The sequence below is a fragment of the Vollenhovia emeryi genome, unplaced genomic scaffold (assembly GCF_000949405.1).
Source record: "Vollenhovia emeryi isolate VEMERY1.0 unplaced genomic scaffold, V.emery_V1.0 DF939244.1, whole genome shotgun sequence".
In the NCBI taxonomy this organism is placed as follows: domain Eukaryota; kingdom Metazoa; phylum Arthropoda; class Insecta; order Hymenoptera; family Formicidae; genus Vollenhovia; species Vollenhovia emeryi.
Window position 1 is genome coordinate 321,427 of NW_011967122.1, and position 27,903 is coordinate 349,329.

General features: G+C 39.5%; 1 protein-coding gene across 8 annotated transcripts in view; it reads right to left on the reverse strand.

The window, feature by feature from the left end:
* LOC105560031 (UPF0489 protein C5orf22 homolog) overlaps positions 1 to 27,903 on the reverse strand; it is a 223,042-nt gene that overhangs the window by 152,420 nt on the left and 42,719 nt on the right. Inside the window, exon 4 of one of the 8 annotated variants that reach the window (XR_001008790.1) lies at positions 5,417 to 5,533. The exons of 5 other annotated variants lie outside the window; for them this stretch is intronic. Coding sequence is in view for 2 of the 3 variants with exons in the window: in XM_012008765.1 (XP_011864155.1) it covers positions 27,664 to 27,790 (127 nt within the window). In the remaining variant the exon portion in view is untranslated. Of the gene's footprint in view, positions 1 to 4,323; positions 5,534 to 27,140; positions 27,791 to 27,903 lie in introns of those variants that run through there. 2 more of the 8 variants (XM_012008771.1, XM_012008765.1) reach the window with 2 other exon arrangements.

Sequence of the window (27,903 nt, forward strand, 5' to 3'; positions counted from 1 at the left end):
AAGTTAAGTATGTCTGTGTCCAACGCAGTTATTAGGGCTTGTTTATTGTACGAGTTCAAATTGGGCACAAAAGGTGCCGAAGCAGCAAGAAAAATATGTGGAGCGTTCGGAGGGGGTACAGTACAATAAACAAGCCCTAATAACTGCGTTGGACACAGACATACTTAACTTCGAATTTCTGAACTCTCACTGTAAAATGCGACCTGTTCTCTACGTTGGCCGACGTGCCGATAAATAAACTTTCAGAAAATGTTTAATATATGTACCCTTAGCGGTAGATGGGATTATTACAGCACGAGAAGTAGCGGCAGTTTTAAAAACCGCACGAACTTTCTTGGTTGCCTGATATCTAGAGATCGTTGTGTGTCGTAAATTAAAAAATACACCTTGCATCGTTATTTCATTAAATCTCTGCTCGCGAATAGCATTCTAATTAACTCGACATATGTGTATATGTACAGTCTTATTCATTAATGCCTGGATTTTTATCATCATTTTTCTCATCTATGCAAATCACTGAGTTTCAGGCTATATGTATGTACTACAACTTCTATAGAAGCTGAGTGAACTACAGCCTGAAACTCATCGATGCACAGGTGGGAATAAAGATTATGAAAATGTGTAATTGTATTTTAAATTTAGTACACGGAGAGAATTTTGTTTTAATTTACCCTGAAAATCGTGTAATCGTGGGACAACATGGCATTTTGAAAAACTGCATGCGAGTTTTTTGAAATTTGACCATACATTTTACTAGTAATTAGACTTACAATTAGTGCACAGTTTAATAAGATTAGTACACAGTTCAGTAAAATGTATGGTAAAGTTTCAGAAAACTCTCACAAATTTCTTCAAAATGCCATGTTGCCCCACGATTACATGATTTTCAGGGTAAATTTTAGGAGAAAATTCTCTCCGCGTACGTATTTAAATTGTGTTTATCACTATTGGATTTAGCAAAAACATACAATACTATACAAAAGTAAATAAATAAATGACTAAAATCCACCGCACAAAATACGATCGAGATTTTCTAACCCCCCTCCCTCTCTATTTTATGTATCTGGATAGATAAATAGGTGTGTATATAGTATAAAACATACCGTATATAATGAAGGATTAGAAGAACGATTTTATAGCGGCGCGGCAATAATATCGCATCGAAAAGAGTTCGCGCGAGAGCATTAAGGCTCATTAGATCGGTCATGCGCGAATAAAACGAAAACCACTATCGTAATCGCACTGACATTAATCTTCCGTACGATACGTTAATTATAAAAGGAACGACGCAACGAATGGTTTATCGAATGACTAGTTGCACGTTACTCGTGGCACGCAACGTAAGATTTGACCCCCGAAACCTTTCGCGGCTTTACGCATTTGCGTTTAATAAAGTTACGTGCCGCGTCGCTGCGAATAATCCCGGGAAAGTGAGGCGTTATATTGGCAGTGGGACAATTTATTGCTAATTATTTCTAGCCGCGCGATTGCGGGGGAATCGCCGCGTAATGAAGTGATTTATGGCCATAATCTGTCATCGGCGCGCCGATCCATGCGCACATAATTGAAGGTATATAAATGGGATGAAGATGTTGCTGGAACTAATTAATAATAAGGGAGCCTATGTTAAACACGTGCCAAGAACAAATTGGTTGTGCACGACCTCTTGGCCCGCACGGAGAAATCCAATTAGCGGGAAAATCCACGGCGGACAACGCGCTTTACTGTAATCGTAAGAAAAGAAATCAAGATATATGTATAAATGTAATTTAACACCCGAGGAAGATGTTGCGAGGGCAAGCAGATCGAGTAGAAAGCCGAGAAGTATTGTGTTAGTCAGAGATAAATGCGGATGCAATAAGGCAGTAATCAGAAATTAATTCCAAAGCGCGATTTTTTTGCATGTCGATTACATTCTACAAAATTATCTGAGGATATCAGAAAATCGCATAGATTTAAATTTGACAACAACTTGGCGTAATCTCTGTTGTAAAATCTTACGTAAAATCAAGTCTTAAAATCTCTTCAAACGTGAGTAATTTTTTTTAAACCGTACATAACGTCATTTTCTTGCTTTGTAAATTATATATCTAAATGTTTTATGTATTTTATAGAAATAATAAAATATAATGCTAAAAAAATTGCTACTACAATTTGAGCGAAAAAATATAAATAAATGTAAACATGGTAATATTATAATATATGTTTTCTTTTATATACATTGTTGAAAGCGTAGAAGAGTTGACTCGAATCACGGCTTATTCTCGTTTTATCACAGTTCTGCACGGATAATAATATGTTTTCAAGTTTTTGTAACATGAGAAAATCTCAGACGCATAAACGAAACGGCGCCTATAAATCTAGTGTCATATATCACCATGGCTGGCGTTTTCCTTCCTACAACCAGATCGCTTATTACATCGAACGAAACGAATAGAAAAAGTGAAACGGAAAGAAAGCGGACGGCGTTCTCGCAATAAACTTTAGGCCCGACAAACAAATGAGCAGAAAGATGTTTACGCTCCATTTAGCTTTATTAAGAAATAAAATTGTTCTTTCCGCTTGAAGCAAATTTTACGTCAGCGTCAAATTATGTCACAACTCGCCGATATTTTCTCATATTACTTCAACGAACGTTTATCTCTCACTTTGAGCGAGATATGAAAAATGTAATCCGAATGTTTCTTTTTTTTTTCGTTACTTGAGAAGTGAAAATTAAAGAGTAAAATTTGTCTAAAATTTAAGAATATTTCGACTTTAATAAATTCAAACTCGTTCACAGCTCATTTATAATAGTACGTCTCGTTACGCAATCTCATTTTAGGATAAGCAACAAGATAATCTTACGTTTATTGCAACAAAGTCGAACGTTTGACAAATAAAAATTATACGCACGTTTCAGATTCGTGAAATTCAATTTACGCGCGAAACCGAATTTGAATAAATTGCCAGGAACTCACGGTCGGAACGCACATATTTCATATTAATATATATGTATAGTATTTCATCACATGGTCTATTACACGAAATCCGAGAGGGGAGGCATGCCAGGGCGGGAAAAGGAGAGAGTAAGAAACGAAGGAGGAAAGGTGGATAGGTGAGGAGGTATCCGCAAAGTAGACGAGAGTTATAATCATTGGGGTCGAGGTCCGGTCCGCCAGAGGCACCTCTGAACGATCCCGTGTGAGGTTGATCACTTCAGAAAATGATGAATCGCCGGGACAGGGTTCGGCCGATCCGCGCGAAAGACTCGCTCATTTGCGCGGTTTACCGCAAACTTTTCTTCACCGCCGTTATTTACTACCGTAGTGACTCGTGCTCGCTCGAATATGCCTCGCGCTCTCGCCGTGAAAAGAACAATCGCATCCCTCCCTCACGCGTCGTAACGTTTGTCGCACGCGAAGGTAACAAATGTATGAAATAATTGAAACGAAATTGGACGCAGATCGTTATCCCATTCGTAAGATTCGTCCAATTACATGAAGTATATTTTTTCGCGTTTTATTACCGTAATTCAATTACTTTATGCCACTTATAATTAAAGAAGGAGATCCATGAATAATACATTTATGAAGATATCGAAACGTTAAATACCATAACGTTATTAAACATTCGCCGTCTCGGCCTAAGCGTTACTTCCTACAAGATAATTTATACGGACATTTACGCGTGGCGTGACAAGGTGCGATTGCATAAAATTCCACGCGTACGTATACCTCGCCGCGGGGAATCGTAAACATTCCCCTAAGCCCCGACGTTTCGCTCTTATCTGCAAGCGTATCGAAAAAAAAGGTGACGCGTTGCGAATGGCGAACGAGGAAAAATTTCTCCCAGCGCGCGTCGATCACCGCACGGTGACAAGATAACCGAAGTGAGAATTCCTCAAGGTCGACGAATTCCGCGGATGGCGATCATTGGAGCGTGTATTATCGGCCGTGCTAAATATTTAGGCCGGATACTGGGTGTCGCCGCGCCGCGGCATGTCGCGTATCAGTCTGGTCGGATTGTAACGTTCGCATATATTAGAAACATTGTGCACGAGACAAACGCGCCGATATAATAGCTTCAGTTCTGTCGTTAAAACCGATCCTAGTAGCGCGGCTACGGCAATATAAACGGCAAGGATGGTCGCAATAGCCATTTCCGCGCATTATGAAACTACCTTTTTCAACAAAGTATCTTGACAAAAGAGGGAGAGATTACGATGACAGAGGAGAATCCCCCCCTATTATGAGAGAGCAGGGTTTTTGCTAAATTAACAGGCATCGTCTGTTGGTTTCATCGTGAATTTATTGCCCTTGGAGTGAAATCTGTTTAGTGGAAAATTCATTGTTGGAGCGTTGTGAATAAAAATTTGTGATCAAGGTAGTTGGGTCACAAAATGATGAAGTTACAGATTTTCTTTGAACTTGCAGCAAAATTAATTTAGATATTGATACGTATGTGTGTAAAATTTGAGTTTGATTTTATAAAAATTAACAAGCAACTTTTCGATTTCAATGTAATAGAACGGCAATTCAAAGTAACGCGTCTTTGTCGGGCATTTGCAGGGAGAATCCAAAGCGCGCATAAATCGCGAAGCAAAGCGTAGCGATAGAAGATCGATTTGCGCGAGGTAAAACATTCCTTCCGGTGCGGCTAACATTATCATTTATCACACTGAAACAACCGACTGTCGCAAATGCACGCGCCCATAATTTATGCCGCGATATCCGGAAAAGCAGAAGTACACGATTTACATTTTGATTGCAGAACAGAAATCAAACGGAATGACTTATCTGCATCCTTGGCGTCTAACCGCATTTAAAACCTTCCGTATTTCACATGGCTATGTATCCCAATAAAATGATGTACGAACTACGGTGTACGAACAGCCCAACCGATCACGGTCGTCAGGGAAGATTAAACGCACCGATACGATAGCTTCTAATTGCTTCGTTAATCTGGTAAATGCTAATTGCACACGATGCGCACATTCGTACGGCGCACTATCTTGTGTATAATCTTGTCTTTCCTCTTGTCCACCCGAATAAATCCGTGAAAATTGAATGGGCATGAACCAGCAATATCGAGATTACATTTGAATATATAATTTGATTAAAGATTTATTGCGATAGAAGAAACAGTTTAACTTCAATGCTTTGCATATTAATTTGTTTATACGAACAGATCGTAGGACTTTTATACTGCATCGAAATAAAATATTAATTTGCAATTGCATTCACGCCCAAATTTTTTAATTTTTTTAAACGTTTACATTTAACGAAATTAATAACATGTCTAATAACGAGATCTAATTGTCTCCCTTACGTCTCTGGTTTCATGCCTAGTAATTTATGCTCGCGTAAACTGTTTCTTATTATTATTCGTTCAAAGATGATAAATCACACAAGATGACTGTAAATAAAAATCGTACCAGTATTTGTTATTCAGCCTGTTGAGAACAGGTGAATCCGCGACATGCGAATTCTGAATCTCGTTTCTTGATCTGCAACAGCAATACCATGCGATTGAGACTATGGGTTAAACTCACCTGCAACAGAAAACGGTTACAAGCAGATTATTTACTCAGAATCATTTGCGTGTGATCAAAACATCGATCTCTCTATGTCGTCTAATTGGGTTTGATAAGACTCTTAATCGGCTTATTAAAACGAGCATAGACACACGCGATATATTTATATACCTACGTGGTACATATTTAAGATCATGGAAGAACATAACAAACGTCATTCCGATCCTTTCGGCCCGATTATTCGGCGCACTACACCTAATTAAAATTTAATTTACACTGATCTCTTCGAGATTATTTGCTTTCGACTCTCGCAGATGGTATCATGCACTCGTGAAAGGAATAAATCACGCAATCAGTGTACGCATCGGTGTACAAGCTCGCAAAATTTGTAAAAAATTTCGCTTCCGCTGATACAGCCGACACTGCCGAGGAAAATGATAGCATTAATTAATTATGAATTCGATAATTTTGGCAAAAATGGCCGCCTGGGCGTGGCCAATCGATGAACGAGGCCATTACCTCGAAAAAACCATCCCTGCAAATTTACACACAACACCCCACGCTTCGATTCACGCAATGTGATGAGGAGATTCCTTGCCTTTCCAACTAAGTGCGCGAAAATCAGGAGAGCATACAATCTTTGCGTAATGATTGCACCCAGAAAAAAAATTTAGTTGGGTTAAACAAATGAGATGCGTTGAAATCATATTTCTTTGAATCTACTAAATTTTTATTCACTTATACTGAAATATTTGCTAGATTTGAACAAATTTACAAATTCCGGCCTCAATCAAATAAAATTTTGGTCAAGGCAAAGAAATCGTTTCTTTGAAATTAAATAAAAGTCTAGTTAGGTCAAAATTCAAACAAATTTGTTCGATTTCAAACAACCCTTTTTTCTGAGCGTGGCACCATACAAATTTTTAATAAAATTGTTCCTTAACGAACAATTGTTGCAGACATTTCTATAGACTTTAATTAGCATTAGTTGGAATTTAATGTAGATTCTCTGTCTTGGAGATAACCCTAGGAGAATGACTTAAAATTTTCAGTTAATTTAAACGAATTATAATATAATGTACAACGCCTTATAATATATACAGCAATGAGCTGCTCTATGTATCGCATGTAACACCATATCTATCGGTACAGCGTAAATATAATATTGCGTTATCTGGCTTCCTGAATGCCCGGCATATATTTTGTATAAGTGCGTTTGGATGTATCGGATTATTGTAAATGCGTGTGTAATATACGTATGACGCGATACATTTATACTACATTTTTAATCTGACACGATATGGTAAACGAGAATCCCTGAATAAATGCAGTACGTATTACGGAAGATAAGTTGAAAAATCAAACAAACCGATACATCCAAACGCACTTGTACAAAATATATGCCGGGCATTCAGAAAGCCAGATAACGCAATATTATATTTACGCTGTACCGATAAATATGGTGTTAGATGCGATACATAGAGCAGATCATTGCTGTATATATTATAAAGCAAAAAGCCACAACGTAGTCATATTTGCGAGGTATCGAAGTTTCATTAGCTTTATCTTCCATTAGGTAAGGACAGCTGATCTAATTGGTATCGTAAATTCGCCGGCACACACATTTACGCTCCTCGTAAATTTTCAAGCATTTTAAGCGAACAAGAGTAGTGTCATACAGTATCGCCAAGAGCGAGATTCATTTACATATTCATTTGTTTCGCATTTTCATTCGTTTGTTAAGATAATAAAGATTAAGTTTGGAGTGTTAATAATCTATGGATAACTAGGACAATTAGATAATAATTTTCCTCGTCGTTTTCATTAAAAAATATTTTAATTAGTACAATTGACTAAATACATACTTAATTACAAGTTATAGAAATTATTTTGCAAATCTTACTTTTCTTCATCTTTATTTTGCTTTCGCGCAATGCTCACTGCTTTTTATCTAACAAATATAATATACTCAAGTATATCTCGCAGAAATTAAGTTTCAAAGTGGCGATGGAAAACGATGGTATCGAGAAAGGAGGTGAAACAAGATAGCGTTCGCCGTTCCATTTGTTATGAGAAAATTCGTCAGTGTTCTCGCCCGCGAACTATCACACAATTTCGCCGATTGGATCGCGGCTCTCACGACGTTCTCGCGGGTGTTCCTACATACCGCCTCGCGAGGAAAGATATGCCATGAAATCGCGGATTACCGGTGCCTGCGATACCGCATCGCGATACCAGAGAGCTCGGGTTCTAACGATGATTTACAGCCCGGCTTAAGTGTCGATGCGAGGTGCATTTCGGTAAGAAAACGCCGTTTCTCCCTACGGCGCGGGCGTCCTGCTCGACTTAGACCCGGTCTCATCAAACGTCGCTTAATCTCGGTTTAATTCATGTTTGTCTCTTTCTGAAGTAACAGTTGGAAAGAGCCAAAAAACGAATTAAGTTGAAAGTTAAGCGACGTTGGTGAAACCGAGCCTTAGGGCCTATTGATCCTCTGTCTCTTCTTAGAGAACAAAATAGAAAAAGATAGGGAGTTAACTGAACTCTGGTTAACAGTTAACCGACGTTTGTGAAATTGTCCCTTAGAGTTGCTCTAATCAGAGTCTGGCCAACAGGTCAGTTTCGGCAAAATGATGCGAGAGAGAGAAATATACATATATGTATATTCTCTCTCGCACTACAACATACAGTATATACGTCATGTAGGGAGTGAAAGGGAATATATTATATTTCTTCCTCTCTCGCATCATTTTGCCGAAACTGCCTGTTGGCCAGACTCTGATTAGAGGGACTCTAGCCTGACCCCCTCGGAAAATTTAACTTTAAATGAAATTCCTCTTCTTCCTCGTGTATTAGGCTTAAAGCCTGTTTTATCCAGTTCTCGTTCTGCTACTTTGAGCATTTGGTTTTACTTCATCATCGGCAGGGCTGCTAACCTTGCCGCAGGAAACCTCCCATCTGGAGGGCTGTGAAAGGGTATGTGTGTGGGGCAAGATACTCTCGGTGGTTGCCACCTTTCTTCGGGAGATTCCGAAGAAAACCAGCGGTGTCCGTGGATTTCAACTCGGATCTTTTCGTTCGTTTGTTTACCAAGCAGCGCATATTTCTCTACGCCACTTAAATATATGAAATTGAAGTTTTTAAAAGTAATCTTTCTAAGAGTTTACTTAAGGAATTTTAGAGTAATTTTGGACACTTGAAGTAATTTTTAGATAGCCAAGCCTGTCAAAGTTCATAGCACTTCCTCTCTCGTAAGAAGAAAAACCGCACGCGGTATTAGAAATTATATCACATAACTTTCACAAGTCTTACAGTTTCCTTTTAAACTCTTAAGGTAAGCTTTAAGTGTACCTTAAATAAAAGTTTAAAGTATCCAACTTTACTTTTCTAAGGTATACTTTCCCAAGGGGACTGTCGCATCTCGTACAAGATCTCCCTCGCGAAACGCGCTCTCGCGGCGTCTCCTCGCGCCGAAGGCGATCTCGCGAGTCCCCGGCCTGGCATGCGTAAATATTTATACGCGAAGGTGCGTCGATCAGAGTATCTAGCCGTCTATAACGGGACGCCGCGCCGCACGCAACGCGCGCTGCACGTGCAACGCACCACGCGAGCAGCGCGCACCTACGTACGCGACTAAATTATTTTACAGCTCGTAAAGCCCGAGCGAAGAATACATCGTTGCTAACGAGAGGGCCGCATCTATCAAGATAATAAGGATTACGATCTCACCGTCGGGAGATTGCAATGCGCTCCTCGAGCGTACGAAGGCGCGGCGCGGCGCGGCGCGACTCGACTCGACTCCGGTGGTGAAAGACCGCGAGGAGGTAACCATTGGAAAAGATTAGTCTACTTACTCGTTACCTTTTTCCCTTTTCCCCCGCGGCGTTAACGGCTCGCCGCCGGTTGTAAGTAAGCGATTGTTCCACATGATGGGAAACTGCGGGTTTTTCCCTCGCGCAAGGGGGAAAATAATGGCCCGACGATTCTTTTCCTCTTTCATCGCTGCTTTCGTTCAGCGATTCTTTCAGCAATTAGGAACTTAATTGCGCTGTATATATTCTTGGGTATTATTGTATGTTATGGCTTGCGGAAAAGTGAGCTCTCTTTCCCCCGTCATGAGTTCTATCTATTATAACCATGTAAAGAGAAGTTTTTTTTTCCATTTAAACTTTCCTAATCGTTTACTGTACTTATATCCGTAATTACTTTCACTCGTCTTTCGCGAGAGAAATCCATTAGATTTAGAACATTAGGGTAAACCAATGTGTTACCGTACGGAAGAGATTTTAATTTTTTTTAACTGCTAAATAGCACAGGTTTTTTGTAATATTTCTCAAAGATAATCAATATTTAACGTAGTTCAATTTTTGCAGAAAATGAGTCCACTACAGAACGCTACGTTTCGGATAAGTTACAATTAAGCTGTGGTAATCAATATTAGGCCCGTATGCATAGTCAGATCTTATATTCAAGACAGTCTTGATTTCATATAAAGATGCTGTATGAAACATTTTTGGCTACGAAGTATCTAAAGACGATTTCAAAACGGTCTTGAATATAAGATCTGGCTGTGAATATTGGCCTTAGACACACAACATAGATAAGTAAATTGTAACGTGACTTATAATTTTTATTTCCATTTTTTTAACTTTTTTCCCTTTTTCCATCCTATAGTACTACAGTCATCTTCTCCTTGCGAGTCTGGAAAGACGGCCAGTGCTCGCGTTGTAATATTTTAATAACACAAATTTGATACGTCATATTTTTTCTTGAATGTCGATAGCGTTTCTTTAAGCTTCGGTGAAGTAATATTCGAAGTGTTGTTAAAAAAGTTAAGATAAAAGTATGTTTTTCGCATTTGAAAGAACGATGGCGTACCCTGGTTTACCCTGCAAACGACGCGCGTGTCTCGCGCGTAGCTCGAACACTTTCTCGATTGAAAACGATCGTCCCCGACGGCGACCCGGTAAAACTCACCTGTAAATTCTGCCGCGATTTTAATCAGATAAATTAATACACGCGTCGTTTCCTCTCTCGGCGTCACGACTGCACGTCGTCTCATTATGCGCCACGATGTGCCAAACGAGGCGCGCTCGTATCAATCTGATACATCCTAATGCACTTACGTGAAACCTATGATTAAGGTCGAATCGGGGTATCAACGGTGGCGCAGAGGAAACAAAGGACACACCGACACACTGCCGGTGAGTACCGCGCACGTATACCGCACGTCCCCGCCATCGTCATCGATCATCCGACGTCACGGTAGGGTGCGTTTCGCCGTAGCCTGTATCAACGGGGGATCGCATGGTTCTTTCCCATTTTTTGCCAGCTAACCATGCCATAAACCCCGCCACCCCCGTCCCGGCCCTCCCGGCCCTCCTCACTCGTTCCTCCCTCGTGGCGGCTCCCACCGCCACCGCCGAACTTCCGCTTACCAGCGACTTCCGGTTGGAGGGTTGAGCGCGCCGCGCATCGCGGCCGTCACTTCCGGCTGGTCGGGACCGTGCGAGGTTGTCATGGAGACCCGCGCTCGGGTCTCCACCCTTGGACACACCCCCGGCAGTATGGCCGACAACTTACCCTTCTCTCTCGCCTGGCGTGCTCCTCGACAAGGGCGTCGACCATCTCGCTCGAGGATTTCGCAAGGGCCACCCAAGATGGGTGGGTGGGAGAGAGAGCTCGCGATACGCGGAGGGAAACCCCATGGGTCTCCGCTGTGTATCGTGAAAGGACCCTCGACCCTCCGAGTGCCACTCATCCTACCGCACACAATGCACGTGGGACTTGTGACGCGTGTCGGTGTGCGAGCGCGCACATGCGCGCCGCAATTCTCGATTCTCGTGATCCTCTTTGTGATCGACGGCGGCTCGTATGTGCGCGGTATGCGCACGAGAGATATTGGATTAGACCCAGCGATATATTCGAGGGCGTACGCGAGGCAAATGCGATCTCAAAAAGCGTGACTTTCAACGTGACTAAAATTCCGCTCATCTCCACGATGGATTTTATCATTATCGTTCTGGTGCCGCTCCTTTTTCGACACAAATCGTGTCGAGAACTCCCGCCGGTTGGCCTTCCAGAAGTCAGTGTTGCTTTTATTCGTTATTCATCTTAGGCAAGAAATATTGTTTCATCTCTCGAACCTTTGTTGTATTTACCGCTGCAGGGTAAAACGAAAAGAATTTACTTTCAATTAAAATACACTTTCGACACACATCGATTGTCTTCGTCGCTTACAGTTCGCATTGTTTTCGTTGTTGTATTTTTAATAACGAAATAATTTAATAACGAAATATTCTAAAATATTACCGCCAGTTCCGCACATACCTTGTATCGCACCAATTCGCAGCGAGACATTCACGGCTGCGAGACAGACGGATCTACTCAATTGATTCAATCCGTGTATGAAAAAAAAAAGAGAGAACAAGAGACAGAGCGAGAGACGCCAAAGCCCGCATCGATCTGTTCAAATCCCCATAGAAATTAACTCGAGAACACTCGACTGCCCCTTTCACCGAACCGTTCCAGACACGAGCACTCGTTAAAGCATTAATTAGCGATAATCGAAGCCGCCGCGATTCAACTGACGCGGAACGCAGAAATTTGCCCGGCGAGCAAGTTGCGCGAATTTCTCCCCAGGAAACGACGGGGGAAAAAAACAGACGGCAAGAACTCGGTCGTTCTGTCGGCGAAGCCATTGTTACGAGCCGTGTGTGCACTTAATTATCTCTGTAGACACTACTGAAAACTTCATCATCGCCTTTGCTGACTTTCGCCCGCGATTCGACGAGCATATTACAGGGCGTTCTGCCTGGTGAATGGTAATTTGGAGAGCGAGATATGTATGCTAGAGATTTTTTATTATCAAAAGATTCGCTCGAGCACGCGAAAATTGGCGGTTTCAAGTATTTCCGTAAAACCAATTTCGAGCATCTGCTCCCCAAACCATCATTTACATATAATTATATACGTTACACACACTCACGCACGCAGTCACGATACAATATATTAATATACATATATGTATATAATTAAATCATTAATTGTCACGTCTATTTTGCTTTTTCGTCGAGGAAGCTTTAGTTTCGTGGAAACAATTTTTTTCAGTAATATTCGGTAAAAGCGTTAATTTATATTTTTTCATTTGCACTTATGATTTTATAAAAATTTGATAACTTTATCTTTAATGAAAATCAAATACTTTACGTCGATGTATGCTAGAAATTTTTGATTATCAAAAGATTCGCTCGAGCACGCGAAAATTCCCTTACCTCACGACTGATTACCTTCTGTTGGCTTCATGAAATATTTTGTGCAATCCATAGGTATATTATGCTCATACGTTCGTCGTACATCAACGAGATTTACCGTTCTGGATCAACGTTCGATAACAATATTTTTGTCGATGCTAAGCGACGCATAAATATTGTTCAAATTAGTCAAAATCAGTGTCAGGACTACACACTTTAGAACAGAAAATCTTCTATATTACTTTCTATACTGCCTTTGAGATTTTAAAATCGTACATTTTAGGAAAATATTTTTCAATGAAGGTATTACAGGATTATTTGTTTAAAAGAAAGTCATCGCGCTGTGCACAGAATACAGCCATTATTTGCTCGACTGCTTCAAAAATGTCTGGCTAAAAAGTTATGTATTGACGTATATTAAATAATGCATAATTGAGGCAAATTGATATGACAAAGCGCTGCATACACTGAAAAAAATCTGATAGATTCAACCAGTCGTCTGTTAGAAAATGGACGAATCAGAATTCCTTTAGGATTTACCACGAAAGATATTTCATAACCAGAAGTTTGCTAGACTTCACTACAAATCTGGTAAATCCTAAAGGAATTCTGATTCGTCCATTTTCTAACGGACGACTGGTTGAATCTATCAGATTTTTTTTCAGCGCACGTTTGAGATGGCAGTTTTTCATGCAGTCCGCCAAGTACTCATCCAAATTGTTCAGTATAGCGTGTGGGTCTCGTTTCAATAAGGCGAGCGCCGCGCCTGACGTTACACTGGCGATGTTCTCCGAGAACCAACTCAGGTGTATCTCTTCATTCTTCAGCAATAATAAATCTCTCGCATTCCAAGAATCTTCTTTCAAATATATCGCTTCGAGAACGGCGTTCATTAACCAAGGATAATCTTTAATCGTCATTTGTTCGATGTTAATACGTGATCGTTTGCATCTATCATTGAAATTATATATCGCTACGACAAGGCGGTAAGAGTGATTTCTTCTTTCAACGAGATCTTTTAAACCACTTCGTCTGAATGACATTTGCGAAAGTTACGAGGCAGTCTCTCTCGTAATGCGAATATTCTTTGAGTATGTTAAAGTTCACGTACCGTTGACTATTTTCCAGGAATATGCTGATCAGCTCCTCAATTGGCATATCGTGTCTAATGCTGAAATGTTATTATAGCTGAGAGTATTTCCTCCGATGCGTATCCATGTTTTACCCGGGACAATCGGACGATATCCAGTATAAGAGAGATCTGCCGTTTGTTCAATTGGGGTACATCGTATATTTCTAAGAGATTATCGAACAATCGTTTGAACAGCCAAGAGCTCTCATTTCTACGTTTATGTAACAAATATTTCAAGAAATCGGTGAAACTGTACTCATCCTCATTAACTTTACAAACGTAAATCATTTGTAAAACGAGACCGAGTCTATCTGAGTCATCTAAGATTTCATTTTGTTTTTTCTTGATAATCGGCATAGCTTCTTCAACGGGTAAATAACAAATCTACAATTTCTACATTGCAATTTACCTATTCTAACTTCAAATTTATTTCAAAATTTAGCGTCTTGGAAACTACTTCGCTGCGTATTATATTTTGTTTTGTCATTGCAGAGAAATGATGGCGTTTTCGCCTCAAAGTCGGTGTAAATAAATTTGCAACTTGCAAATAATAATTGGCACGGTAGTGTACATACAAAAATTATGGAGTATGTGATGCTGTTGATCCTACTACCGCAATTCTGAAAATGCAATTGTCAAATTAGCGAGTGGGCTCGCAAGCTTCAATTTCGCACTCGTAAAACTCGTTTAATTGCGATTATCCCGTCCACTGCTGCAATGACAGAAATGTTGTTGCAGTACGTGCCAATTATTCGTTATAGTCACGCAAGCGACATATTAATTGTACAGCAAACACTCGCATCTCTATAGATTGCACATGAAATACACAATTTTAGTTACTTATATTCATACGTGTAATAGAATGCTTGAATTTCCATCCACAATTCAATACATTTTACATTCAGTTTAGTCTTACCCCTTTCATTTGCCTTTTAACAGTGTTGCATATCGCTTGTATAAATTTAAAGAAGCGTTACACATTTTAGCTAAATAAATTGAATTAAATGATTGCGTACTTTTTAATTTAATTTCCCCGTTTTTGAATTTGTACATACAACATTTGTTAGTTTTTCTAGATTATTTATATTCTTTTATCACAATTATTTTTATTTTAATTCAACATTGTAAGAATATTCAATATTAAATATATACGGGCCCAAATTGCTTAAAAAAATTAATGCAGTCCCTAGCGGCATAGATTTAATTAACGCAAATTACAAGTTCAATGAGAAATGCTGCAGTCGTTAAGAATTATGGGTATATTCGCCTTGTTAAGTTAGCGACTTTTCATTGAAAACTGCGTTTTAATTAATTTAATTGAAACACCTTCTGAAAAATAATTTAAAAGTTACATATTCTCAAAACTGTTATAGAAATTAAAGCAACATTTCAAAAGATCGAAAATCGCAAGGGCCACATTGAAAAACTGTGCCTTCTCGAAAAACCCGATGGAAATTAAAGCGACACTTAATTTCATACCTGCAAAAAAAAACCTCATAACGTTGAAAAGAAAGTCGTCCGTGCTCGTTCTCGACTTGTACAAGTATTCGCGCATGGGAGAATGGCGGCGACGTCAATTATAAGCAGACGGGAGGAAGTGGGGAAGAGGGTCGACGTCTTCAGTCCCGAAATCCCCAGCCGAATCGCAGCCCCGGTGCGGCGCCCTTCAAATTCATCAGAGCGCGACGTGTCATTCGCCCACGGAGGCTTCGAGTGCCCGGGCGTCGTCACCGCAGCCGTCACCGACGTCGCCGCCCGCATCGAGCCAGCCATCCGCGCAGCGGAAAGGAAGGCGAAAATCCGGCGACAAAAGGTCGTCGCGTTCCAGGCGTGCTCGAGAGATCTCCTCTGATCTATCTCGAGCCGCGATGGCGAGGACGAAAAAGAAGGGCGACAGAAAGAGAAAGAGAGAGAGAGAGAGAGGGAGGGAGAGAGACGTAGGTTGAACGAAATTCGGGCGTCGCGCCGCTCTCAAGTGGAGAACGTCGGGCCGGAGGAAAAAAATCCATACCGATGTCGCTGGTGCCCGGAGGCGGGGCCAGGTAAATGTACCATGCGGAGGGTGCCGACGACTCCCTTTACAGCGACGCACAGGGGCGCAAATGATAATTCGTCGGCATAGCAACGCCCGTCCTATCGCCCGTCCCGATGCTCTATGCATGGATATTCTCGTTCCTTTCTCTCACCCTCTGCCTCATTCCACGGTGCTCTCCAACCCCCTTTCAAACGATCCTCGTCGGGTCCCGCCGACCTCCCACTCCAGTCGACGCTTCGGAGCCGAACGAATGGCGCTCGTGAAACCGTGTTTTCTTCCTTTTGAAGATCTCCGACCGGGTGCACTTGCCACCCTCGAGGCCGACAGGGAAAACCCGACGGTGCAAGGGTAGGTAGGATGAAAACGTATTAGGAAAGCCTGGCCTGGTCTGTTGCCACGGCAACAGCCCGGGAGGTTCGTTGAGGAGGAATGGGTCGATCCTGCCCTCGATGGTAGACAGAGGCAGCCGAATAACCTTGAAATATGCCTCCCTTTCGGACAGCTTTGCTCGCGATACAATAGTGGAAAGTGGTGTGGCGCGGAGGGTGCAATATCGACTGTGAGCGCACTTGGGTGAACTCGTTAATAAGGACGATCATTAAATATTATACGCTTTACGGTTTGAGAACTGGAAACATGCGGGTGGAAACATCCTTACCCTCGACGAGAAACACATTTTCATCTCATGTAATAACTCTTGCGTGATAATTAAGAAATATAGATATCACATTTAGAAGTATTGTAAAATTTTATAAATCGTTAACTTCTTAAAAAATGGTCGCACGCTCATTTCAATTATTTTCAAGAGGCAACCTCCGATGTGCGTAAATAAATATTAAGAGAAGATGACATTGCTTTCGCTGTGCGTAAAAGGAGAACATTGTACGGCATGTAACAATTTTTAATTAAACATGAGCCTTTTGTTTGATCTATGCGAGTAAAATTAGAGAATAAACGATATTACGATTTCTTAAATATGGAAGGAGAAAAGTTGATGACATGAGTCTATAAAAGGAACAAATCACAATTCAATCTCAATCTATATTCTTTTAGTAAAAACACGAAGGAAAAGATGTACGCTATATTAAATACAATTAGAAATACAAAAAAAAACCAGATCTATTTCCGCATGCCTTACATCATGTGTGAGAAAAAAAGAAGAGAAATAAAGAGACTGCGAAAAAGGAAAAGCAGACGACGACGGGGAGAGAGCGGCTCGGACGAACGAACATTTTGCGATACACCATCGGAATCCTGTAACGAGTTGTCCCCGTAATAATAACCTGCCCGTTGAACGATGTAGATCGTAGACGATCACGAGACTGACGCTACATTTTGATAGGCAATTTGTCGCGATCGCCGGATCTCGATTAATATTCAAGTTCCGCTGCCTGCTGGCGTCTCTCATGCGGTGACAGCTAAACGCAGCCTGCACGCACGGCGTATGTGCAAGGCATAATTATTTTTAATTAAAAGCATCTCTTCTCTTTTTCCAGTGTCGATACGTTCACGCGATTATATCTGATTTCCTTTCGAACGTTGTACCGGACAGATCGGGCAGGTTGTAGCCTTAAATCGCTAACTTAACAAGGCGAATATACCTATCATTCTTGACGACTCCAGCATTTCTCATTGAACTTGTAATTTACGTTAATTAAATCTATGCTGCATTAATTTTTTTAAGCAACTTGGACCCGTTCTATTGATTACTGGGATATTGTGGATAACGATATGGTGTCAAAAGTAACGTAAAAATTAATATTTTTATCTTTATAACGTGTACGTCTCCTTTCTTGCACACACAAACATTTCTTATGTCGCTCTTTTTATCTCGTCCCGCATTTATAAACGAGAGATTTAATTAATTTAATTAATTATATTTAATAATTTATTCTACGATAATTTAATTAACCGTAGGAGATTAATTAAATTATTTCCTTTTTAAAATTCATAAGGCTCTGACGTGAAATCACGAATACGAAGTAATAAAGGATATAAGAACCAAGACACGTTAGTGTCTAAATGATTTTAATTTTTCGCAATAAATTTAAAAATTAAAATCATTTTGACACTAACATGTCTTGGCACTTATATCCTTTATTACTTCGTATTCGTATTTGCTTTTCTTTAATTAATTTATCGAGTCAGAAAAACATTTTATTGTTTGGACTTTACTTTCTTAATCAGAAAATAAAGAGGGCATAATTATTTTATTTTTAGAACCTTTGCAATATTTTAATGTTTTATTTTATATATGTACATATTTGTAATAGAATAATAACAAGTGACGTAATAAGTAATAGAAAAGGATATGTACGTCAAAGAACATTATCAAAAACATGCCCTTCTTCATTGACTTAGCTGATCGATAGATCAATTAAGATATCAGCAATATGCAATCAGGACGACGTCTTGTCCGCGATTATCGCGATTAGTTTTGACGAGAAATACGATGACATCGACTTGCGAACATTATTAACCGACATGTAACTCCCTACAGACATAATTGGCAATTAAGATAGTTAAAAACGAGATATGTATTTTAAATTATTAAATTCCAAAGATATTTGGACAAAATTACTTGTAGACGGGGACCTTTTTATGACATATCGACTTCATAAAAATCTCAACATGCTAATTAACTTGGATTGAGCAATGTTTTTGCCCTTCGGTCAAAGATATAAATCATGTGAACGCGATTATGCCAGCTGGCTGAAATAAAAAAAAACGACACCAGATAACTACGGCGTTACTATGGAAAATAAATCGCTCATCGCAATATAATGACAACTAATAATTAACCGAACTCTGTCTTTCAGTATTTATGGATGTGAGTTTCTATTAAAATGCAGTACATTTGCGTTACATTCAATGAAATAACCAGTTTGCAAGATGACTAAAAGTTTTTGCAATCAAACATGTCTATAAGTCTGACCACAAAATCGAACGGAAACGACGTTACTTAAATTAATCTAATGCGAAAATAGTAATAAGGAAATCCTAAACCGAACGACAACTAAACGGTTCTATCAGCTGTTGGTTGGTGCATTTAATTTGCGTTCACGTATTTAATTCATTGCAAGTTTATTCAATAAAACAATATGTTTAATATTATTGAATTTTCTTTTCAATACACGAACATATCAAATGTTAGTGAGAAGAATATATTGAGGATAATAATTATATTTTAAGAAGAACTCAAGTATCCGTGCCATTTCCATGCAAAATGCATGAAAAGATGATAAAAATAGTTTCGGGAAGGATAATTTTATCAAAAAACAAATTTTCTTTTCAATTTGTGTAGGAAAAATAAACGGATAATAACATGTTTCAGAAAAATTAAGTTATTTCATAGCCCACATAATAACAAATCAAGGTTTAAAAACAGAGAAGACAAAAGAGTTCGTAAACGTGAATCTATTTTAAAATAAAATTACTTAGCACATCTCTAACTTCTTTATTTTTAAATAAATTTATCTAGCGTATGACGTGTTCGTAAATTAATATCTTTATTTTAAAAAGTAGCTATTCGATATTGACGAATAGCATTCGTGCCCATGTTCCATTTCAATTTATATTTATATAAAGCACATTTGCATGCCTCTTTTTTTAATGACGCTCTTAATGTGAGATTCGAAAAATATAATACGTTGACTTATATCCGAGCGAACAGCGGGTCGCTTTTTGCACAAGTTTCAAGTAATTTCTAAATTGATATCTTTCCCTGAGGGGCCTCCTCCTGGATTACCGTCCTTCCGACCAAGGGTGGAAAATTTTCACTTCATTTTCACAAACGTTCAAAACTTTGCCCTTGAATCTATTTTCCGAATTGCACGAGCCCGCCAACTATAATCGAATGAACAGTATCGTGCCACTCCCAACGGATTACGAGAGCGCGGCAGCCACATGCATTTCGACCCGTTGATGTATTACGTGTACCTGTACATACACCTACATATGACCAGGCTCTGGACCAGTCAAGCCGGTCTGCCGCTCGGTTCCTGGTTCCTGATTCCCGGTTCCTGTGCCCCTCGCCCCCTCCGTACAAAACTTTCAAGGCAATCCTCTTCGAAGCGGTATGCGGCTCCGGTCAATCCACCATAATTTCACAACAAAGAAAGGCAAAACTCGCAGCTTTTTCGTAATTATTTCAAAAACCCATCCCTTTTATAACGTTGGGTAACAAGAAGAATTTAGAAAAAGAAATCGTTAGTTAAGAACGTCCGAACATAAAAATGTTACCTAAATGTAGGCTAATTAAATCGAGTTTGTTTTTCTCATTTGGTTGTTATGTGCAATCACGATCTTTATCGGCAATATTTTAACGGAAAAATTACAATGCACCATCATTCGTTTGGCATACTTAAATAGCATAGATATCCATATTAATTCGGTCACTTCTTTACTAACAGAAAATGAAGTGTTAATACATCATTGATTTATTTAAGAATGTATTGTAAGGACGATACAAAATAAATAAAACAAACGAAAGCGCCTTTAGGTCCAAGCAAGAGGTTGGTAGCCCAATAATAATCTAAAATGTGAATTCATATACCGTTTTCCACCTTGTCCTGTGCGCCGGTTTCTTTTCTTTTTTCTTGTCTTCCGGAAAACGGTATGTGAATTCACATTTTAGATTATTATTGGGCTACCGACATCTTGCTTGGACCTAAAGATGCTCTCGTTTGTCTGATTTATATTGCAACGGTCCTATTTAACTCTATTGGTTTATACACGCTGCCTGAACAATAGGAAACGTTAAATTTATTATCTATTAACTGAGCAATTAATTGCAATCTGCAATCAGTTACATGGAATGATAATAAATTGACACACGTTGTACTTGAGTAAATATATTAATGCAAAATTTACAAGTTAATAACAGTCGACACATTACCAAATTGAAAGTCAACGTCAGAAACATTAGGTAAAAAGCCGCGTATACGTTGCATGCTTCTTCGATCGCGGGTTAACATCAATTACAGCCATTATAATGTCCATCCACTGGGACGTGAGACGGAGCGGCCCACAGATCGGATCAGTGTATTACACAGACGCGGATCGAACGAAACGATGCACTATTTACGCTTCGATCGCCGAGTGTTTTGCGCCGTTGGAGTAAAAAGGAGGTGGAAGAACCTGTCATGCCACTCGGGCCCGGAAAGGAAAAAAGAAAAGCACGCGGCCGATGTCGTTACCGAACGGAAATGAGGAACGATTCGAGAATGGTCTGGCCAACGCGCCGCGGAATATGTACGTCTAACGAGAGAGAGGGGACCCCCGCCCGATGATTGCTGTATGTCCGATGATGGATCGTGCGTAGCACCGTCGGCGATTACATGCAAAAGAGGGTGAGGAAAATCCTCTGTCCTGCGTTCGGTTTCGAGGATAAGGCCACCGATCGGCGCTGCCCACCTACAGCTCTCGTAATGATATCGATAACGACGTCGGGTATGCGACTAAAAAGCGCGCCAGCCACGAGAACACGTCTACCACGGGCGGGACGGGGTCCAGCTGCTGATTACACTCATCGGCCGATGGATCGGCTCGCTCGGGAAGTTATACGGCAAATGGACGTGAACCGCGGCATGGAGCTATCCCGGGCCACCTACCGCTCAGCGTGGTAATATCGGCAGCGATCGGCAGCGGTGTGAGTAAGCAAATATAAACTACGTTTGCGCTAGCCACCTGAAGCGCTGTAGAAACTAAAATCGAAGCGGCAGAGCTATTATCCGTACTGACCGTGCATTAGCCGCATAGCCGATTTGTCGGGACAGACAAGTACTTCGGTACGCGTGCGAATAAAAGTGTTCCTTAAGAAACACGCAAAATTTAGAATATTGTTACTTATTACGATGTATCGACAATTTTACTTTGTAATTCATTTCAAATTTAAAGTAAACATCTTTTAATCAAGGTAGATGGCCGACGGGCCAGATTTTCGGTCCATAGAATATCTGTATTTGATATTCATTAAGAAATAGATCGTTGAAAGTACACGGAGAGAATATTTTCTTAAAATTTACCCTGAAAATCATGTAATCGCGGAACAACACGGCATTACGGAGAATTTTACGAGAGTTTTTTGAAATTTTACCATGCATTTTACTAGCAAAACGTATAGTAAAATTTCAAACAATTCTCACAAAGGTCTACAAAATGCCACGTTGTCCCACGATCACATGATTTCAGCATAAAATTTAAAAGAAAATTCTCTCCGAGTAGTTTACTCAAATTACTTTCGTCTTTATATTTTTTATTACATTTGTATTAATTGTTTAACATTTGCAACACAACCTCAACTACGATTGTTATTTTATATCGGTTAATGTTTGCATGTACTTTAAAGAGTTTTACTGATACATAAACAATAAGATATATTGCAAATTTAATATAAAATGTAAAAAGATGTTACATATCTTTATATTAGCATTATATTAATATTATACAAGTAAGATATTCAATATATAAAGTACCAAACTATTGACTTTCGATTGTGCGTATCGCATAAATACGAGTTGCACCGCGTGTAACGTAACTCGTATCGAATATTTAATAAAATGCGAATTGCATACGTTTTTTTTTGAAAGAGGAAAAAAGATTGTCGTCGAAGATAGATACGTGTCTCATTTGTGAACTGCTGACTATATTTTTCGCAAAGTTGATTATACTTGCGGCTCGTATGTCGCGGAGAAGAACATCATGTAACGTGTACGTGGCAGTAATTTGCGAATACGGATACACTGATCTTGATTGCCCCGCTTTGTTTAACTGTATTTCAGCGAATTTCCAGTCTGCATTCCGCGAGATAAGCTAGACGATAATGACGAACGATACGCAGTTACGCTATTATAAAGGGGGTTAAATTATTGCGACGTCTAGCGTTATCATTCTGTATCGTGTTATCTATTACGCTGTCGTGAGCAACGTGGGCTGGCAGGTCTTTTGCTAAATCGGCCCATTATCCAATATAGGAATTATCATCGCGGCCGTTGTGTGGTCTGGCGCGAGAGCAATTTTGCCGGGAGAATATGGAAAGCGGTTCCAAATGCGACAAACATGACTTAGGGACAAGCAACACGGTCGCTCATTCATTTTTATCTTCGCTTAAACATTCCGGCGCGTCGCCGAGCCTATAATATTGTGAGTGCAGCAATTATTTCTCAAGATAAAAGAACACCCCAGAAATTTACAATCCGTTAAACGACCGTGTATCTTAACTTCTTCGTGGCGATTCGATTGTATCTTTTGAACAGTTCTTTATGCGCTTAATATGTCCCTGATTCTCTTTAGCGCAAAATAGTCGACGTAAAACTCTTTAACCAACAGATATCTAGAATGCTCACGAAATAAAGATCGTTCCCACCGTCCTGACAGTGCTGTCGAGTCGGCTGTCGCACCTGAGACGTTACATTGTTAAATCGAGAGGATTGGCTCAGGAATGGAGTGCGATTAATTAGCACGATATATCGTGAAATTATACGTTACCGCAATGGCGATACCGACGTATCTCTATATTTCACGACGGACAACGGCAGGTACCAACACCTATGATCGCCGAAGCCAAAAGTGTGCCCTCTTATTATAAAGTAGCTCCACTTATCTCGATTACGCGGCTCTCTTTTTAATCGAGCACCAACCGATCGATCGGCATGCAGAAATCGGATCGGAGTACACCTTGCAATTCGGGAGCTGATCATCAGCGTTTCGCGCCACACTAATGTGCTTAATTATTAATGACATAGATTAATGATCGAGCTGCTCGGGAGCCCACCTTTAAGATTACTGATTTACGATTACGGTCATTCCAGGGATCTTTGACATATTTATTTTGTGTAATCGCCTGTAATGATGGGACCTCGCGCATAATACGAGTTAATCTTTAGACACGTGAGAAAACCTGCGAATGTCTACGCTGTTTCTTCATCTCTTCTGGTTTCGGCCTCTATGAGTTGCAACTTGCAACTGAATATAATATTGAAATGTACGAGAGACCCGTCATAAAAATAGCGACAAAGCTAGGCAGTTCCGCATCTCCGTCGCTTCGGCGCCGCGAAAAGACTCGCATTACGGATCGCACCATTTTGCAATCGCGTGAACGCAACGCATCCTCGCGCGGAAAAATACGCTCCCGTTCCATTCTGCACTACGCCAACCGGATAAAATCGCGAACACGTAGCGATTTCTCTCAACTGGAAATATTCTTCGGCGAGAAGTTCTGAGAGCCGACCGTTCGACGAAACGCTCGGCGAAGGACTCGGCGAAAGACTCGGCGAAAGAATGCAACAATGTCGACCGGATGGTTTGCACGTGACAGCGGCACGACGATCCGAATAAGGAAGTTTCTTAACGGCACGTACGTGTCGACGTACGCTCACGTACGGTCCGTGCCGCTAGGTATCAGAGTCCTCACGTGTGCGATAGCCGATATTCGAATATGTCCAGCCTACTTCAAATTTCAATTGTCAATATTCCGCGCGCAACACCAATCGACTTAATTATCGAGTTATTAACTAATGTAAAATTATTACATTATTTTCCTTATCGCGTTGGAATGATTTCTCCGATCCACGCCATTCTACATCTCTTATTGAGTAACAGATACATCGTCAGGAATGGCAACAAGGAATTTTCAATCTGTTCGATACGATTTAATCTTCACAACATTTAAGTAAAATTCACGTAAGCAGCGATACGAGAGATGCTAAAGAAAATTAGAGAATATAACTTTGAAAAAAAAACAGTCGCGGAGAAAAATGCATCAACGATAGATTGATAAAAAATTTTCAATCTGTTCGATACTATTTAATCTTTACTATTTTTAAGTAAAATTTGCTTTAGCAGCGATACGAGAGATGCTAAAGAAAATTAGAGAATGTAACCATGAAAGAAAAACACAGTCACGGAGAAAAATGCATTAGCAATAGAACGAAAAGAAATGGCAACAAGAAATTTTCAATCTGTTCGAGTTAATCTTTACAACTTTTAAGTAAAATGTGCTTAAACAGCGATACGAGAGATGCTAAAGAAAATTAAAGAATACAACCTTGAAAATAAATAACAGTCACGGAGAAAAATGCATTAGCGACAGAATGAAAAAAAATCTTGAGCGTTCACACGTTTTGAGAACAGATTACAAGAATTTTGTGAAAATAAGCAGATTTAAATTTTTACTTGAACTGATTTAAATACCGAACAATGCTCCTTTTCTACTCTAATATGTAAAGTGATCTTTCCGCTGATGCACTCTCGTTCCGTCTTATGATATTCCCGTGCAACACATTCGATAAGCGAGTGATATGAATCATAAATTATGAAAAGCGTCCGCCCTCGTGTGTATCTGAATCTATCAACGTAGGATGAATAACGATTGTAGGAGCATCACAAGTTTTCATCATGAAACGCGCCGCGGGTAAGGCACCCGGGACTTTCTCAGAATATCTATTTCTATTAGAGATTCTTGTTAGCGAGCAAGAAACACGCGCATCACGCGCGCGCGCAGAACGATTTGAATGAATTAGGGATTCATTTACAATTACAGTGGGAGGTTGATGAAGCAACAACGGTGCATAAAGCCCATTAAGATCGCGCAGCTAGAGCTTTACGCTGTGTTATTATCGACATTGATTGCAAATGTGTAACCCGGTCGTCATCTCCCGAACCTTAAGAAGCGCGCTTAATTGTAAATGAAGCAAGCGGCAATTTACCACGTTTAATTGAAAACACGCTCAACAAGCAGCACTGATTACTTTCTTTCGGCAACGCACATGATTAATGCGAGGATCGATCTAGCCGTGCCGGTACGTTGTAGAGCAAGTTAGAAGTGTGTAGAACCAGGGCATTCAAATTGTGCTTTTATTATTCTTCAGAGAATTGTGTATGAGGTCATATATTATCGCAGACTTAAAAATAGATCACCATGAAGGTAATACATTTTGAATAAATTAATGATCGTGCGGATTATATATAATTCATCTAACTTATATTAAAATTGACTATTCATCTTCTCGGCACATTTAAGAGCGTAATGTTATTTCTTACGATACGATCCTATTTCATAAAGAGAACTTTCCTCCTATTATCGGAAAATACGATTCGAAAATTGTTTGAATATTCTGACATGATGAAAAAGTGTAGACTGCTCTGCTATCGAACTAAAGACTTAAGTATTATAATTTCCATACTTCAAAGTGGTTTTATAGTAAACAAGTCGAAGAAAAATTGCCGATCGCGTCTCGTAGAGGAGTGGTTTAATCAAAGTGTCCGAATATGTCGATAATGTGAGAGAATAAATCACTACAGGTTGTCGCATAACTTTCGAATGCCTTTGACGGATCAATAATTGGGCGAAGATGAGCGCCGCGTCCAGACTTCGATAAAAAGACGTTCGTCGTACGCGAAGAAACTGGTTCCCAGACGGATCTACGATTAGCAATCTGCGAATCGACCAAGCACGATCATTTTCTCGGTGTTTTTTTTTCTCTTGTGTGAAATAAGAAGCGAGAAGTTGCAAGCGAGTGAGCCGACGGTACACGTGCAGAATAACGCGTAGAACACGACACGACACGTCTATGACAGTTGCAATTTGTTCGAATATGTGCCGATTCCATAGAAAAGTACGATAATGATTTCGTCAGACGTGATTGTCGATTATGTTTACAGGGTAAAGAGAACAAAATAGAAAGAAAAATTGTGTGCAATTAGAAATACAACGACTCGAAAGAATGTAGGCTAAATTTTAGAAAGAAAAAATTGCGAGTCTCCGCGATTTCTTTTACCAAAATTAAAAACTTCTTCAAAATTTCACGATGTAACTCAGCGACATAAAATTTCTGTCGCAATAACGTTCTGTTAATACCAAGCCGACTTTCACCAAATACAACTTTTTAAGACTAAGTAAGTTATGTTCTCGTTCGATTTGTTAATAGTTACGATAGAAAAGAATCGGCGAATGAACATAAAGAATAATCATACAAAAGAAAGAAAATATATATAATAAATATCATTGTATATTCTTGATTAAAATAGAATAACGTGTGTGTATTTGTACACAATATATAGAAGATACGAAAGGAGAGAAGCAAAGATTCCGTAAATGCGGACCTTGTTAAATTTTATTGGCATTGCTGAGTCAGCTTATTTAGAACAAGACACATTCAGTTCCTTTATACACATATACATATATAGAGGGATAAGAGTCCTCTCCTTCATTCCTCACCCGAAGAAGAAACCGAAGAAATAGCGACGAGTAGAAAAAGTGTGGAAAGAAATTCAGGAATGAGTGTACTCTCTAATTGTACCGATCCAATTATTTTCAAGCTTCAGCTGTTCTCGAAAGTATACGATATATTTGGTAATTGGTGATACAATCGGGAAAATAATGTTCCCTTGTTATCATATTACATAAATCTATGGTAATAAATTTTCTTGTACGATCAAGTCCACTTTAAATTACTTTCAAGTAGTTCGAATTTTTGCGAACGCGAAATCAGCTTGACTTTATAAGATAAATATTTAAGATATAATGAATACTTTGTTATACTTATATTATATGTTTATAGTATTGTACATATATTTGCATCAAATGCAACATAATTCTCATTTTCCATCGTTGTATTTTATTTTATTTTTGTTATTAGTTTATGTAAAAACAATGATATATAAACAAAAATGAAGCTAAAAATTTTATTTCTTCTGTGCAGTACTTGCTGATTGTGCTTTTAAAAAACTAAATATTACATGCGATAACAATGTAACAACGTTCCGAATGTTCAAATTGAGAAGTGTAGAATGGAGTGGCAATGATTTGCCTCGGTTGTATTCTGCAGAATTTCGCTTGACTTGGCGAATTTGATCTTAAACAAAAAGGGAAGTGCGTAAATGAGTGTACGAAGCGACGTACTTTCGTGGAATGGACCGGATGATGAGGTCATTAAACCGCAATTAGGAGTCTTCGTCCTTTATTACA